General features: G+C 37.2%; 1 protein-coding gene across 5 annotated transcripts in view; it reads right to left on the minus strand.

The window, feature by feature from the left end:
- The window catches only part of LOC118530817 (complement factor H-like), a 140548-nt gene that overhangs the window by 9548 nt on the left and 114245 nt on the right, over window positions 1–16755 (minus strand). For 3 of the 5 annotated variants that reach the window (XM_078078327.1, XM_078078328.1, XM_078078331.1), the window contains 5 exons: window positions 15001–15183; window positions 14317–14526; window positions 5201–5377; window positions 4325–4501; window positions 2925–3098 (listed from right to left, as the gene is read on the minus strand). In XM_078078327.1, the coding sequence (XP_077934453.1) occupies window positions 2925–3098; window positions 4325–4501; window positions 5201–5377; window positions 14317–14526; window positions 15001–15183 (921 nt within the window). The remainder of the gene's footprint in view (window positions 1–2924; window positions 3099–4324; window positions 4502–5200; window positions 5378–14316; window positions 14527–15000; window positions 15184–16755) is intronic. The other 2 variants (XM_078078329.1, XM_078078330.1) reach the window with 2 other exon arrangements.

Genomic DNA, 16755 nt, shown 5'->3' on the forward strand with positions numbered 1-16755 from the left:
GGCACTGAAGAAGACTGGAACCCAGAAATGATATCAAGTTCAGGGAAAAAAAAAAGTTCCAAGAATTGTCTGCTCTCTTTAGCCAAAGGCTCAGGAAAGGAATATTCTAGCAAGGTAGAAATATTTTTTTTTACAATACTTGAATTACTCCTGAAAAACGTAGAAGAAACCTTGATCAACTCTCTCCTCATGTTGATCAGAGACCAACAGTGATCAACAGAGGTCAAGGGTGGAACCTAGACTTCTATCCACAGTCAGGAAACAAGACACCTCTCCCCTTTCCATGGTGTCAGTGGAGGCCAAGTGGGAAGCCTGGACTTGCACTCTGCAGTAGTGGAGGCCTGGTAAATAAGAGATTTCAATAAAATCCAGAATCTTAACACAACACCCGAAATGTCTAGAACACAATTGGAAATCACTCATCATACCAAGGACCAGGCAAATCTCAAAAGAGAAAAGATAATCAACAGATCACAACACTTCTTTGACACAATACTGGAATTATAAGACGATGGTTTTTAAAATCCCATGGGAATTATAGAACTAAAAAATATAATAATGGAATTTAAAACAAAAAGCTCACTGGATGGGCTCAATCATGGATTACAGATGACAGAAGGATAAATAAACTTGCATACAGAATACAAATTACTCACTTTGAAAATAGACTGAAAACAAAACCAAAAAAACTTCTAAAAATACTGACTGAAAATTTCCCAAATTGGGCACAAGGCATAAACATTCATATTGAAAAAGCCAAACAGGACGAACCCAAAGAAATTCATGCCAAGATAAGCCACATTCAACTGAGGAAAGCTAAAGAGAAAGAAAGAAATCTCAAAAGCAGCTACATAGAAATTATGCAAACCTCTAAGGGAAAAAGGATTCAAATGTTAGTGGGGTTCTCATCTGTGACCATCAAGCCAGAAAGAAGTGACAACATTTTTCAAGTGCTGGAAGAAAAGAACCGTCAGCCCTGAATGCTATATATAGTGATTCTATCCTCTAGGGTTTAAGGGAGAAAAGAAGATATTCTGAGACAAAGGAAAACAGAACATTTATCTCCAGCAGATCTATCTTTAAAGGATTGCTAAAGGAATTCTTCAAATATCAGGGAAAAGATAACAGAGAGAGGATTGAGACTTCATGAAGGAAAAAAAACAAAACAAAACAATGGACTGAAAAAATAAGGGTAAATATAATGGACTCTTTTTTCCTAAGGAGTTTGTTATGTTTGATGTTTGTGAAACATTATATCATTTGATATGGTGTTCAGTATATGTAGAAGAAATACTTAAGAAACATATGTTTGAAATGTGGGGAAGGTAGGGGCGCCTGGGAGGCTCAGTCAGTTGGTTAAGTGTCCACTCTTGAATTTAGCTCAGGTCATGATCTCAGAGTTGTGAGATTGAGCCCTGTGTCAGGCTCCAAACTGGGTGTGGAGTCTGCTTAAGATTTTCTCTCTCCCTCTCCTTCTGCCACTCCACTCACTCTCTCTCTCTCTTTCTCTCTATCAATAAATAAATAATAAATAAAATAAAATAAAATAAAATGTGGAAGGGTGAATGGACCTAAGTGGAAGTAAGGTTTCCTCATTTCACTTGAAGTGGTAAAATGTCAAAACGGGGGTAGGGGGAAGGTGATAAGCATTATGTGCATCTTAATACCTTGAGCAACCACGGATAAAGCTATACAAAGAGATATGCTCCAAAACAACAAAGACATATCAAAATAAAATTATTTTAAAATGTTCCAAAAGTCCGCAGGCACAGCCAAAAAAGGAATGGGAGTGAGAAACAGAGGAAAGAAACGGAAGACAAATAATAAAATGGCTGACACAGCCCCTAATCTATCAATAATTATTTTAAGTGTAAATGGCTTAAATATTTCAGTTAAAAGACTGAAAATGGCAGAATGGATACATAAACAAGAGCCGACTATATGGCAACTGAAAGAAACTAACTTCAACATGAAAACATAGGTGGGCTCAAAGTAAAAGATTGGAAAATATATATGCCAGGCAAAAGCTGATTTGAAAAACAAGCAGCTATAATATCTCCTTTGTTGGGTCCTCTTATTTCCTAAACTCTAATTACTGGAGTGTCCTATGACCAAGTTCTCAGACTCTTTTTCTATATACACTAATTCTCTGGTTGAGCTCAGCTAGTAACCTACCTTTATATAATCCACATGCTGAAGAAGACCAAATTTATATCAGATTCTATGAACATGCCCCAGTTGTTGATTGTGTGTCTCAAAGTGAAATTTCATAGAGCTGTCAAATGTCCTCAGCATATCATTTTTTAAAAAAGATTTTATTTATTTGTCAGAGAGAAAGAGAGAGAGCACAAGCAGGGGGAGCAGCAGACAGAGAGGGAAGCAGGTTCTGCTCTGACTGAGCCACTCAGTGCCCCCCCCATATCTTTAATACATTTATTCCTCAGGAACTAACTAACTATCTTAATGCTTAAGATAGGGAATTTTCTGGGTGCCTGGTGGCTCAGTCGATTAAATGTCTGACTCTTGATTTCTGCTCAGGTCATGATCTCAGGGTTGTGAGATCGAGCCCCACATCCGGCTCCGTGCTCAGTGTGGTGTCTGCTAAAGATTCTCTCTCTCCTTCCCCTCTGCCCCTCCCCCCACTGCTCGCACTCATGCTCACACTCTCTGTCTCTAAAAATAAAAATTAAAAAAAAAGAGAATTTTCCATGATTCCAACTGTCCTAATCTGGCCAAATCTTTCATAAAATAAATAGATAATATGACTATGCAGTCCACAAAAAGAAAAAATTGGATTTTAAGCACCATCATTTTATTTGAGATAAAAAAAAGATTCCATAAGAACTATGTCATTATATATTTATATTGACATATCCAGTCCTTAATATATTCTCTAAAATTTGAGGGGAAATAAGATACTTTACCTGCACACTGAGGGGGTTGTGTCCAGGTCCCATTTAAACATATCACTTCTACATCCCCAAACAGGTCAAAAGGTTTAATGCATTCATAACGGGCGCTCTGACCAGGTCTATAACTAGGCTCCTCATTTAGTATAATAGCATTTTTCACTTTGGGTGGATTCTCACAGGAAATATCTGAATAGAAAGAAAAAAGTAGCATCTCTAACGTAATGATCATTTTGAGTAGCAAATCAATGAACAGGATTCCAAATATATCTGAAGGAGGATTTAAAATCAACAGTTTATCTGTCATGAAAGAGAGCCAATTTTAAGAAATTTACATATAAGATTGAAGAAAAAGAGATAAAGCAGTATCTTTTGATAAGATTTAAGCTTCTATGAAAATGAGAGTTTTTCTGGACATTTCCCATTTTTAGTAAAATCAATATTACAAATTACATAAATTCAATATAAACTTATAAACCACAAGACAATAATAATAAAAAGATTATTTGATGTCAGATTTTGGCTTACAATCATCCTGTTTATGAACGTAATTTTAGGACCTTAGAAAAATAAACACAGTAGGCACTTTCTTAGAGAATAAATGAAGAATTAACATACTTTGAAGAATACTATAGTTGAAGGAAAGATGATTAACTGAGGATCCAAACAGGAGATGTGGAAAAATAACAGAAAAATAAATGTATAATTTATAAGAACACTCTTTAATAATTTTTTTTTTGCAAATTCTTTTTTTTTAAAAGATTTTATTTATTTATTTAATTGACAGAGAGAGAGAGAGAGAGAGAGACAGCGAGAGAGGGAACACAAGCAGGGGGAGTGGGAGATGGAGAAGCAGGCTTCCCACTGAGCAGGGAGCCCGATGTGGGGCTCGATCCCAGGACCCTGGGATCATGACCTGAGCCGAAGGCAGTCGCTTAACCAACTGAGCCACCCAGGTGCCCCTTTTTTTGCAAAATCTTAAAGACATTTCAATGAGTAATGTATAATTCACCAGTGAGATTCAGGTGGATGTAAAGGTAATAGCCTCTGGCTATGGTTCCTAAACTGGAGTATACATCGAATCCCTTGGAAATTGTTAAGACACTTCCAGGGTCGCAGCCTCAGAGTTTTTGACTCAACAGGTCTGAGTGAGCCAGTGAATTTACATTTGCATTTCTAACAATTTCCCAGAAGATGCTGATGCTGCTATTCCAGAGACCATAGTTTGAGAACCGTTGGGCTTTAAGATTAACGGCTGAGTACACAATTTCATCCCTTTATGTTAAAGCATAAACCTTCTTTGACCTGGCCTAAAAAATAATCTATGTCCATTGTTTAAATGATGTTAGAGGGAATTCTATATTCTATTACTTAAGGCATTTTGATAAATAGATTCTAAAATTTTATTGGAGTACCTTTGCATGTTGGCTTTCCTATCCATTGGCTCTTAATACACTGTACAAAATTGGGTCCATCCAATTGGTAATATTTTGGACATTCATAAGTCACTTTTTCTTCTGACTTATATGATTCCTTCACTAGGCCTTTGGGTATGGCATTACCAAAATCAGGTAAGCCAACACAGTCTGTTTCTGAAAGAAAAGAATATGTACTTGTTCAGTAAATCTTTTAAAATACATAATGACCAATAACTATAATGTAGAGTAATAGGTACACATCAAACCAATGAGCACTGTTATAAGTTGAAAAAATGTGTTAGAAGTCTTCTGATTTAATTATATTGAGTAGTCCTATGTTTATCAAAAGTAAAACATGGGGATGATGATGTTGGAAGCCTGAAAAGATAGGGATACATGTAATGCTTGATATCACACTTCTTCCATTCAAATTCTTTTTTGCCCATACAAGCCACCTACATTATGTATGTATTTGTATTTTTTGCTTCTTCAAAATCTGTTACTTTTAATTATGTCAAATCTGAGAAAATTATATACTTATAAAGAGATAACTGATAAACTAACAGTAAATTGAATAATGATGAGATCACTGAGCAGGGACCAGCTGTGGTCCAGGAACGGAGATGAGGAGTCTGAGGACGTTTATCAGAGGATGTTGAATGTGCACACAAAGCAACGTGAAAGTGAAATAATTTGGGCTCATGCTCTCACACTTTTATTATTCCTAGGGTTATTAGTTCTCTACCAGACTCCACAACTTTCCAGAGATACCTTGTTAATTTCTAGAACTACTGCCTGGTTTCATATTTGTACCATTTATGTTCTGAATTAAGAATATTGATCAACCTTAGAGTAAAATTAAATGCACTATACTTATGCATTTTGGTGGATGGGACCATTTTCCTCCTAAACATTTTATAGATGCAGATCCATTAGTTCCAAAACCTTCGACACATTCATACACTATTTCTTCTCCATACTGGTAAGTGTCTGATTTGTGAGGTGGAATACTATGTAGAACCACATATTCTGGTGGTGCACAAGGAAGCCCTAAAAAAAAGAAAGAAAGAAAGAAAGAAAGAAAGAATGACTCCATGTTTTATTAGCTCTGAAATTTATTTTTATGTACTGGTTGCCATATTTGGCAATATTATTTGAAAAGGAATGATAACACAGGAGCTACAGTCATAACACAAAGAAGGTGCACAAATGCTTCCTAATAGCACCATTCTTATGTGTCCAGCTGGCAACCAGAGCAAGAGCTTGAAACTAAAAATGTCAATATATTATCAGCTGTAGCAAATTCTCTATAGATACGTCTCCGGAGGCAAGGGAAATAAAAGCAAAAATAAACTACTGGGACTACATCAAAATAAAAAGCTTCTGAACAGGAGCAAGATGGCAGAGGAGTAGGAGACCTGGATTTCCTCTGGTCTCAGGAATTCGGCTGGATAGGGATCAAACCATTCTGAACACCTATGAACTCAATAGGAGATCGAAGAAAAGAATAGCAACAACTCTCTGAACAGAAAAGCGACCACCTTCTGGAAGGTAGGACGTGCAGAGAAGTGAATCCGAGGCAATATTCAGGAGGATAGACGGCGGGGGAGGGGGCCTCCGTCGGCCGTTTCTGGCAAGTGATAGAGCAGCGGAGCACAAAATCGGAACTTTTAGAAGTCTGCTCCGCTGAGGGACGTCGCTCCAGTGGCTAACTGGGGGGGTGGAACCCTCACGGGACAGTGTGGTCTCAGGACCCTCGGGGTCACAGAAAGACCAGGGGTCCCTGAGTGTGGCAGAGCTCCCAGGTATCGGAGCGGGGAAGCTGGCTGCAGAGACGGAGCTGAGGAGCGGGCTCTCACCTCGGGGTTGCCATAAACCATGATCTGGGGTATAATCAGGCCACTGCTCCTCCAGCAGGGACCCAACAAGTGGCAGATCTGGGGAGACTCCCCTTCCTCCCCCAGGAGGAGTGGTGCAAGAGCACACTACAGTGATCTGCTGGGTTTGGAGACTCCACACGGGGTCGGGTGCCAGAGATAGAAATGCTCGGTCACAGGCCAGGTGAGCACGGAGTGCAGCTGGATACCGGGGAGACGGGAGTGACTGACTGCTTTTCTCTGACGGGTCACTGAGGAGCGGGGCCCCGAGTTCTCGGCTCCTCTGGGGTGGAGATTGGGAGGCTGCCATTTTCACTCTCGGCCTCCAAAGCTGTACGGAAAGCTTGCAGGGAAGAAAAGCTCCCGAGAGCAAACCCGAGCAGATTACTTAGCCGGACTGGGCAAGGGTGGGGCAATTCCACCTCCAGCAAAGACATTTGGGAACCATGGCAACAGGCCCCTCCCCCAGAAGATCAGCAAGGACAGCCAGCCAAGACCAAGTTTACCAATCAATGAAAACAGCAGAACTCGAGAGCTAGGGGAAACTGCACATAGAATCCATGGCTTTTTTACCATGATTCTTCAGTCTTTCAAAGTTAATTTTTTTTAACTGTCTTTTTTTTTTTAATTTTTCTTTTTCCCTTTTTCAACCAACATCTTATCAATCCCTTTTTTAAAAAACATTTTTATTTTTTATTTTTAGAGTCATATTCTATCCCTTCATAGTAGTTACCCTTATTTTTGGCATATATATATGTTGCTCTCTCTTTTAAACTTTTGAGATATAGTTTCTTCTAACAGATCAAAATATACCCTAAATCTTTAGTGTATGGCTTTGTTCTAGTCTCCTGCCTGATCACATTCTCTCCCCCCCCTTTTTTAAAAATGCTCTTCTTTCTTTTTTCAAAGAACTTCTTATCATAAATTCCTTCTATAAAATTTTTTATAACTTTCATCTTTACAGTCATATTCCATCCCTTCATCATATCAACCCTTATTTTTGTACATATATAAGTTTTTCTTTCTTTAAAATTTTGGGAGGCACTTTCATCTAACAGACCAAAATACACCCAAAATCTAGTGTGTGGCGCTGATCTATGCACCAGGCTGATCATATTTTATCATATTGTTTTTTTGTTTTGTTCTGTTTTTGTTTGTTTTTATCTTCTTCTTTTTCTTTTTTTTCCCTTTTCTTTTCTCTTTCTTTCCCTTTCTTTTCCCCTGGTTTCAGGTCTTTTCTGATTTGTTTAGAGTATATTTTCTGGGGACATTGTTACCTGTTAGCATTTTGTTCTCTCACTCGTCTATTCTCCTCTGGACAAAATGACAAGATGGAAAAAAATCACCTCAAAAAAAGAACAAGAGGTAGTACCGACTGCCAGGGACCTACTCAATACGGACATTAGTACGATGTCGGACCTAGAGTTCAGAATCATGATTTTAAAGATTCTAGCTGGGCTTGAAAAAAGCATGGAAGTTATTAGAGAAACCCTTCCTGGAGAAATAAAAGAACTAAAATCTAACCAAGTTGAAATCAAAAAGGCTATTAATGAGGTGCAATAAAAATGGGGGCACTAACTGCTAGGATAAATGAGGCAGAAGACAGAATCAGTGATGTAGAAGACCAAATGATGGAAAATCAAGAAGCTGAGAAGAAGAGAGATAAACAACTACTGGATCACGAGGGCAGAATTCGAGAGATAAGCGATACCATAAGATGAAACAGCATTAGAATAATTGGGATCCCAGAAGAAGAAGAAAGAGAGAGAGGGGCAGAAGGTATATTGGAGCAAATTATAGCAGAGAACTTCCCTAATTTGGGGAAGGAAACAGGCATCAAAATCCAGGAGGCACAGAGAACCCCTCTCAAAATCAATAAAAATAGGTCAACACCCCGACATCTAATAGTAAAACTTACAAGTCTCAGAGACAAAGAGAAAATCCTGAAAGCAGCTCGGGAGAAGAGATCTGTAACCTACAATGGTAGAAACATTAGACTGGCAACAGACCTATCCACAGAGACCTGGCAGGCCAGAAAGGACTGGCATGATATATTCAGAGCACTAAATGAGAAAAACATGCAGCCAAGAATACTATATCCAGCTAGGCTGTCATTGAAAATAGAAGGAGAGATAAAAAGCTTCCAGGACAAACAAAAACTAAAGGAATTTGCAAACACGAAACCAGCCCTACAAGAAATATTGAAAGGGGTCCTCTAAGCAAAGAGAGAGCCTAAAAGCAACATAGACCAGAAAGGAACACAGACAATATACAGTAACAGTCACCTTGCAGGCAATACAATGGCACTAAATTCCTATCTTTCAATAGTTACCCTGAATGTAAATGGGCTAAATGCCCCAATCAAAAGACACAGGCTATCAGATTGGATTAAAAAACAAGACCCATCGATATGCTGTCTGCCAGAGACTCATTTTAGACCCAAAGACACCCCCAGATTGAAAGTGAGTGGGTGGAAAACCATTTACCATGCTAATGGACACCCAAAGAAAGCTGGGGTGGCAATCCTTAGATCAGACAAATTAGATTTTAAAGCAAAGACTGTAATAAGAGATGAGGAAGGACACTATATCCTACTTAAAGGGTCTATCCAACAAGAAGATCTAACAATTGTAAATATCTATGCCCCTAACATGGGAGCAGCCAATTATATAAGCCAATTAATAACAAAAAGAAACACACTGACAACAGTACAATAATAGTGGGGGACTTTAACACCCCCGTCACTGAAATGGACAGATCATCTACGCAAAAGATCAACAAGGAAATAAAGACTTTAAGTGACACACTGGACCAAATGGACTTCACAGACATATTCAAAACATTCCATCCCAAAGCAACGGAATACACATTCTTCTCTAGTGCCCATGGAACATTCTCCAGAACAGATCACATCCTAGGTCACAAATCAGGTCTCAACCGGTACCAAAAGATTGGGATCATTCCCTGCCTATTTTTGGACCACAATGCTTTGAAACTAGAACTCAATCACAAGAGGAAAGTCAGAAAGAACTCAAATACATGGAGACTAAAGAGCATCCTACTGAAGAATGAATGGGTCAACCAGGAAATTAAAGAAGAATTAAAAAAATTCATGGAAACCAATGAAAATGAAAACACAATTGTTCAAAATCTTTGGGATGCAGCAAAGGCAGTCCTAAGAGGAAAATATATAGCATACAAGCCTTTCTCAAGAAACAAGAAAGGTCTCAAATACACAAGGTAACCCTACACCTAAAGGAGCTAGAGAAAAAACAGCAAATAAAGCCTAAACCCAGCAGGAGAAGAGAAATAATAAAGGTCAGAGGAGAAATCAATGAAATAGAAACCAAAAGAACAGTAGAACAGATCAATGAAACTAGGAGCTAGTTCTTTGAAAGAATTAACAAGATTGATATAACCCTGGCCAGACTTATCAAAAAGAATATAGAAATGACCCAATCAACAAAATCATGAATGAGAGGAGATATCACAACCAACACCAAAGAAATACAAACAATTATAAGAACATATTATGAGCAACTCTATGCCAGCAAATTAGATAATCTGGAAGAAATGGATGCATTCCTAGAGATGTATCAACTACCAAAACTGAACCAGGAAGAAATAGAAAACCTGAACAGACCTATAACCACTAAGGAAATTGAAGCAGTAACCAAAAATCTTCCAACAAACAAAAGCCCAGGGCCAGATGGCTTCCCAGGGGAATTCTACCAAACATTTAAAGAAGAATTAATATCTATTCTTCTGAAACTGTTCCAAAAAATAGAAATGGAAGGAAAACTTCCAAACTCGTTTTATGAGGCCACCATTACCTTGATCCCCAAACCAGACAAAGACCCCATCAAAAAGGAGAATTACAGACCAATATCCTTGATGAACATGGATGCAAAAATTCTCACCAAAATACTAGCCAGTAGGATCCAACAGTACATTAAAAGGATTATTCACCACGACCAAGTGGGATTGATCCCTGGGCTTCAAGGTTGGTTCAACATCCACAAATCAATCAACGTGATACAATACATTAACGAAAGAAAGAACAAGAATCATATGATCCTCTTAATAGATGCAGAAAAAGCATTTGACAAAGTACAGCATCCTTTCTTGATCAAAACTCTTCAGAGTATAGGCATAGAGGGTACATACCTCAATATCATAAAAGCCATCTATGAAAAACCCACAGCCAATGTCATTCTCAATGGGGAAAAACAGAGCTTTCCCCCTAAGGTCAGGAATGTGGCAGGGATGTCCACTATCACCACTGCTATTCAACATAGTATTAGAAGTCCTAGCCACAGCAATCAGAAAACAAAAGAAATAAAAGGCATCCAGATCGGCAAAGAAGCCAAACTCTCACTCCTTGCAGATGATATGATACTTTATGTGGAAAACCCAAAAGACTCCACCCCAAAACTGCTAGAACTCATCCAGGAATTCAGTAAAGTGGCAGGATATAAAATCAATGCACAGAAATCAGTGGCATTCCTATACACCAACAAGACAGAAGAAAGAGAAATTAAGGATTCGATCCCATTTACAATTGCACCCAAAACCATAAGATACCGAGGCATAAATCTAACCAAATTGGCAAAGGATCTGTACTCAGAGAACTATAAAATACTCATGAAAGAAATTGAGGAAGACACAAAGAAATGGAAAAACGTTCCATGCTCGTGGATTGGAAGAACAAATATTGTGAAGATGTCAATGCTACCTAGAGCAATCTACACATTCAATGCAATCCCTATCAAAATACCATTCACTTTTTTCAAAGAAATGGAACAAATAATCCTAAAATTTGTATGGAACCAGGAAAGACCCCAAATAGCCAGAGGAATGTTGAAAAAGAAAAGCAAAGCTGGCGGCATCACAATTCCGGACTTCCAGCTCTATTACAAAGCTGTCATCATCAAGACAGTATGGTACTGGCACAAAAACAGACACATAGATCAATGGAACAGAATAGAGAGCCCAGAAATGGACCCTCAACTCTATGGTCAACGAATCTTTGACAAAGCAGGAAAGAATGTCCACTGGAAAAAAGACAGTCTCTTCAACAAATGGTGTTGGGAAAATTGACAGCCACATGCAGAAGAATGAAACTGGACCATTTCCTTACACCACACACAAAAATAGACTCCAAATGGTTGAAAGACCTAAATGTGAGACAGGAGTCCATCAAAATCCTAAAGGAGAACACAGGCAGCAACCTCTTTGACCTCAGCCACAGCAACTTCTTCCTAGAAACATGGCCAAGGGCAAGGGAAGCAAGGGCAAAAATGAACTATTGGGACTTCATCAAGATAAAAAGCTTTTGCACAGCAAAAGAAACAGTCAACAAAACCAAAAGACAACCGACAGAATGGGAGAAGACATTTGCAAATGACATATCAGATAAAGGGCTAATATCCAAAATCTATAAAGAACTTATCAAATGCAACACCCAAAGAACAAATGATCCAATCAAGAAATGGGCCAAAGACATGAACAGACATTTTTTCCAAAGAAGACATCCAAATGGCCAACAGACACATGAAAAAGTGCCCAGCAACTCTTGGCATCAGGGAAATCCACATCAAAACCTCACTGAGATACCACTTCACACTAGTCAGAATGGCTAAAATTAACAAGTCAGGAAACGACAGATGTTGGCGGGGATGCGGAGATAGGGGAACCCTCCTACACTTTTGGCGGGAATGCAAGCTGGTGCAACCACTCTGGAAAACAGTATGTGGGTTCCTCAAAAAGTTGAAAATAGAGCTACCATGTGATCCAGCAATTGCACTACTGGGTATTTACCCCAAAGATACAAATGTAGGGATTCGATGGGGTACGTGTACTCCAATGTTTATAGCAGCAATGTCCACAATAGCCAAACTGTGGGAAGAGCCAAGATGTCCATCGACAGATGAATGGATAAAGAAGAGGTGGTATATATATACAATGGAATATTATGCAGCCATAAAAAAGAACGTGATCTTGCCATTTGCAACAACATGGATGGAACTGGAGGGTGTTATGCTGAGCGAAATAAGTCAATCAGAGAAAGACATGTATCATATGACCTCACTGATATGAGGAATTCTCAATCTCAGGTAACAAACTGAGGGTTGCTGGAGTGGGGGTGGGGTGGGAGGGATGGGGTGGCTGGGTGATAGACATTGGGGAGGGTATTTGCTATGGTGAGCGCTGTGAATTGTGCAAGACTATTGAATCACAGATCTGTACCTCTGAAACAAGTAATTCAATATATGTTAAGAAAAAAAAAAGAAGAAGATAGCAGGAGGAGAAGAATGAATGGGGGGAAATCGGAGGGGGAGTTGAACCATGAGAGATGATGGACTCTGAAAAACAAATTGAGGGTTCTAGAGGGGAAGGGGGTGGGAGGATGCATTAGCCTGGTGATGGGTATTAAAGAGGGCACGTTCTGCATGGAGCACTGGGTGTTATGCACAAACAATAATCATGGAACACTACATCAAAAGCTAATAATATAATGTATGGTGATTAACATTACAAAAAAAATTAAAAAAAAAACCTTCTGAACAATGAAGGAAGCAATTAGCAAAACTAAAAGGCGAAGATATTTGCAAATGACATATCTGATAAAGGGCTAGTATCCAAAATATAGAAAGAACTTATAAAACTGAGCACCTGGAAAGTGAATAATCCAATTAAAAATGGGCAGAAGACATGAATATACATTTTTCCAAAGAAGACTACAGATGGCCAACATGTATGAAAAGATGCCCAACATCACTCATCATTAGGGAAATACAAATCAAAGCCACAATGAGATACCACCTCACACCTGTCAAAATGGCTAAAATAAAATACAAAAACCCACAAGAAATAACAGGTGCTGGTGAGGATGTGGAGAAAGGGGAACCCTCTTGCACCATTGGTGGGAATGCAAACTGATGCAGCCACTCTGGAGAACAGTATGGAGATTCCTCAAAAAGTTAAAAATAGAGCTACCCTATGAACCAGCAATTGCACCACTAGGTATTTACCCAAAGTATACAAAAATACTAATTCAAAGGGATACATGTACCCTGATATTTATAGCAGCCTTATTTACAATAGCCAAGATATGGAAGCAGCCCAAATGTCCCTTGATAGATGAATGGATAAAGAAAAGGTAGTATGTATATTACTCAGCCATAAAAAAGAATGTAATCTTGCCAATTGCAATGACGTGGATGGAGCTAGAGAGTATAATGTTAAGTAAAATAAATCAGAGAAAGACAAATACCATATGATTTCACTCATAGGTGGAATTTAAGAAACAAAACAAATGAGTGGAGGGGAAAAAAGAGAGAGAGAGGCAGACCAAGAATTAGACTCTTAAGTATAGAGAACAAACTGATGGTTACCAGAGGGGAAGTGGGTGGGGGGATGGGTGAAATAGGAGATGAGGATTAAGGAGGGCACTTGTGATGAGCACTGGGTGTTGGATGGAATTGCTGAATCACTATATTGTACACCTGAAACTAATCTTACACTGTATGTTGACTAATTGGAATTTAAGTGAAAACTTAAAAATAATAATAAAAAAATAAAAAATAAAAATGTCAATGTATTTATGAAAGAGACTATCAGTGCTTCTTAAACCAATATAGTGAATAATAGAAAGAAGGGCATTGAGAATTAATCATCTTAAGATAAGTACCATATATTGTAAGAAATCAGGAAGAAAATGATAAGAAAAACAACACAAAACTGATGGCAAAGCTAACAGTACAACTTATATAAATAGGTAGGAATATGAATAGTCATACCTATATAAATAGGTAGGTTTAACTGCACTACACATCTAGTTTTAATTAAACAACTGCCAGAATTAAAAGTGATTCTATAATGAATCAAAAAAATTAACAAAAATGGGATAGATTTGATTATGCAAAAATTGTTTGGTAAAATACATAAATATATAAATGATTTTAGATATTTAGATATAAATTTTATATATTTTAAATTTTATATATTTAGAAACCTAAAGGATTCTTTCTCATGACTTTGATGACAATTATGTTTAATGGATTGTTTTGAAAATTGAAACTAGAATTTTAGTTTGCATACTGTCCTCACCTACACACCGGGGTAGAGAACTCCATTTTCCCATCTGGCATGTTATCTCATCTTTTTCAGATATCCTGAAACCATCCTCACAAGTGTAATTTAACTTGCTGCCATGTGGGTAAAGCTTAGGTTTCAATGATTCTTCTATTTCTTCTGAAAATTCACATGATTTAATGGTTCCATGTTCTATACGAGGTGGTTGAGGACACGCAAGTTTTTCTATATGAAGAACAGAGATCAAAGGGTCAAGTATAGATACAATGTTTAAATTCAAAAATGCAATCAAATGCCATTTGGGATTTTAAAATAAGGATAATTTGAACAAATTAAATTAATGAAAAACTGAAAAACATTTGAAACTTGCAAGCATATATGTCTCCATAAAATCTATGCTATTATCTACTTGTTCACTACGCCCCTTCATTCTTGTCCTGTTCATCATGAGGAGTAAAATAGACATAAACGGAAATTTTCTCTGGTATTTGCACAATAACCCGAAGTTTTTGTCTGTTCATTGCACAGTAGAAGTGAAAGAATGCTGATTGATTTGTATACTTAGTTTGTAATTTACTGTTTCAAGGTAAAGTGAAATAGGTATAGAGAAAGGTCTTCATCTTGTTCCTTTTCACAAAGCACAGGGGCTTATTAAGCTCATTTGAAAGAATGTTATGAAGCGAGTTATGCAGTACTGACCAACACAGCGTGGTATTGACTGCCATCTTCCATCTTTGCACACAATTTCTTCTGCATCCTGAAGTATATAATTGTCTTGACAGACAACAGATACTTTTTCTCCATCCTGATAATTCACCGTCGTTGCCATATTTTGAGCATTGGGAATCTGAGGTGGAGGGGGGCATGACTGCGTTCTAACTTCTAAAAATATTAAAATTTAGATTTCTTGATTAAAAATCATAAATTAAACATATTAAAAAGATAATTAAACAGAAAACTCAATAATAATGTATCATTAATGATCAAATAATGACATTATGTTCTATATTTAAACATGTTACACTCTTCGGCTTGTAGAGCACTTTAATATATCACATGTGGTTTATATTCTCACCATGTTACTCGTAGTATCTTCCTTTTATTCTTTCTGTGACAAATCTTGCTTAATTTATGTAAAACTTATTTTAATGGTTTCTAACCATTAGGATGTTCTGAGTTGTTCACTCAGTAAGAGGCACTAAATAAATACTGATACCAGGATCTTGTTATCTTGTTTACAGATATCCATAATCAAATGTATTGTGATTGGATTTAAACCCTCACTAGGTGTGGAATGGAAGCTAATTAGTCAGGGGAAGAATTACATGTAGTTAATGATCAATTATCTGATACAGATTCTTGGCTAACATAAGAATTAGATATGGTCACTAATGTTTACAGTGTGTTGTTTAAAGTTCAAAACTCTCTGGAGGTACTGTTTACTAGCTTGCCTACACTGTTAAGAGATAGATAGGTTAACAAAATGCACCCTGTTGAACAGATCAGACAGCCTGGCTTCAGTTGCATGACCAGCAAGGGACACAAGATTCCTCTGTAAACTCGTGTCTGAGCTCCCAGAGACCTGAGATACCGCACATGTATCGTGGCAGCTCATAATCTGAAGACAAAGCATGTCTTGTTCAACTGAGGGAAGACTTTGGATGGCTGTACCTGGAGGCTTTTGGATCTCTCTATGATTCCTTGATGTTGCTTTCTCCTGTTGTGCATTTATTTCATTAAAGGTCTTATGTGAGTGTACACTGGGAAGTCTTGTAAGTCCTTTCAGTTACTCAAGATTTTGTATGCAATTCAGAGAAATATTTGACTGAATACACTTCATTCATGCTTACTAATATTTTCTATTTCTCATATTTTCTATTTCTATCTAAGTGTAGAAGTATTTTATATTTAATCAAAACCTTTTCTTCTTATTTGTTTTAAATATCTCGGCATTTTTTTTCAATGCATTGTCAAAGATTGAGTTTCTTCTGTATCTGATCTTTAACCATTTTCACCCTAATAATCTTAATTTGTACTTCCTCTGATACATTTTTGCTAAAGGTTGGTCTAACAACTAAATTTCCCTAAAGGCAGAATTACTATTCTGCAAATCACCTGTTTATACTTTTTAAAAAAGTTTCTTTGTGTTTTTGTATTTTAATTACTTGTATTTTATTTTATTTTTGTTTTAAAAATTATTCTGTATTTTTTTTTTTTTTTGCAGTTCTTTGTATAGCAATCATACCACAAAAAAAGCTGTTAAAAGAGAATAACTTTATTTAGGAAAAAATAAATATTTGGAAATTAAGAAACAAAATTCAAAATAACTGATAGGTCAAAGAAGAAATCACAAGGAATATTAGAAAACATTTCACATAGAATTAAATGAAGTTGAAATGTATATAAAAATTTTGAGATATAAAAATTTTGAGACCGCTACCGCTGTACTTAGAA

The sequence above is a fragment of the Halichoerus grypus genome, chromosome 7 (assembly GCF_964656455.1).
Source record: "Halichoerus grypus chromosome 7, mHalGry1.hap1.1, whole genome shotgun sequence".
In the NCBI taxonomy this organism is placed as follows: Eukaryota; Metazoa; Chordata; class Mammalia; order Carnivora; family Phocidae; genus Halichoerus; species Halichoerus grypus.